The sequence below is a fragment of the Haliaeetus leucocephalus genome, unplaced genomic scaffold (assembly GCF_000737465.1).
Source record: "Haliaeetus leucocephalus isolate CR32 unplaced genomic scaffold, Haliaeetus_leucocephalus-4.0 Scaffold657, whole genome shotgun sequence".
NCBI lineage: Eukaryota > Metazoa > Chordata > Aves > Accipitriformes > Accipitridae > Haliaeetus > Haliaeetus leucocephalus.
The window spans coordinates 262,976-263,723 of NW_010973093.1; the positions used below are offsets into that span (position 1 = coordinate 262,976).

Consider the following 748-nt stretch of genomic DNA (forward strand, 5'->3'; position numbering starts at 1 on the left):
GCCCAGGCGACTGGCGGGGAGAGGCGGAGGTGGCCCCGGGGGAGCGGCCCGACCCCACGCGGGAGCGACCCGGCCCCACGGGGATGGGCGGCAGGACCGCGGCGCCGCCGCCGCTGTACCCTGCCCGGGACGCCCCGGCGGGGCGAGCTATATTTGCATAACCCCACCCCTCCAGTAGATTTGCATAACCGCATCCCCTATGGTTGCATGCCCTCGCCCCGTGGATCTCCTTGTTTGGCGGGTCTCGCCCCGCCCCGCTCTCCGATTGGCGGCCGCCCGCGCCGCGCCCCGCCCCCGGGTATAAGAACGACGGGCGGAGGGGGCGGGCGCGCAGAGGCGCTCGGCGCGGCTGGCGGGGACGGGCGGCGGAGCCGCTCCCGCCCCTCCCGCCATGAGCAGCGGCGGCAGCAGCACGGCGGGCCCCGCGGCGCGGCTGTGCCGCCTGGAGCGGGGGCCGGACGGCTACGGCTTCCACCTGCACGGCGAGAAGGGCAAGCCGGGCCAGTTCATCCGGCTGGTGGAGGCGGGCTCGCCGGCCGAGCGCTCGGGGCTGCGGGCCGGGGACCGGCTGCTGGAGGTGGACGGCGAGAACGTGGAGCGGGAGAGCCATCAGCAGGTGGTGGAGCGCATCCGCGCCGCCGCCGGTGCCGTCAGCCTCCTCGTCGTGGACCCGCTGGCCGACGAGCAGCTGCAGAAGCGGGGCGGGCCGGGGACCGAGCCCCCCGTGGGCGGCGGGCAGGCGGCCCCG

At 77.5% G+C, this 748-nt stretch overlaps 1 protein-coding gene across 1 annotated transcript in view; it reads left to right on the forward strand.

Annotated features, from left to right (window-relative positions):
* Positions 1-391: 391 nt before the first annotated feature.
* SLC9A3R1 (solute carrier family 9, subfamily A (NHE3, cation proton antiporter 3), member 3 regulator 1) overlaps positions 392-748 on the forward strand; it is a 9,676-nt gene continuing 9,319 nt past the window's right edge. The window contains exon 1 of the mRNA XM_010579465.1: positions 392-724. Within this exon, the coding sequence (XP_010577767.1) occupies positions 392-724 (333 nt within the window). The remainder of the gene's footprint in view (positions 725-748) is intronic.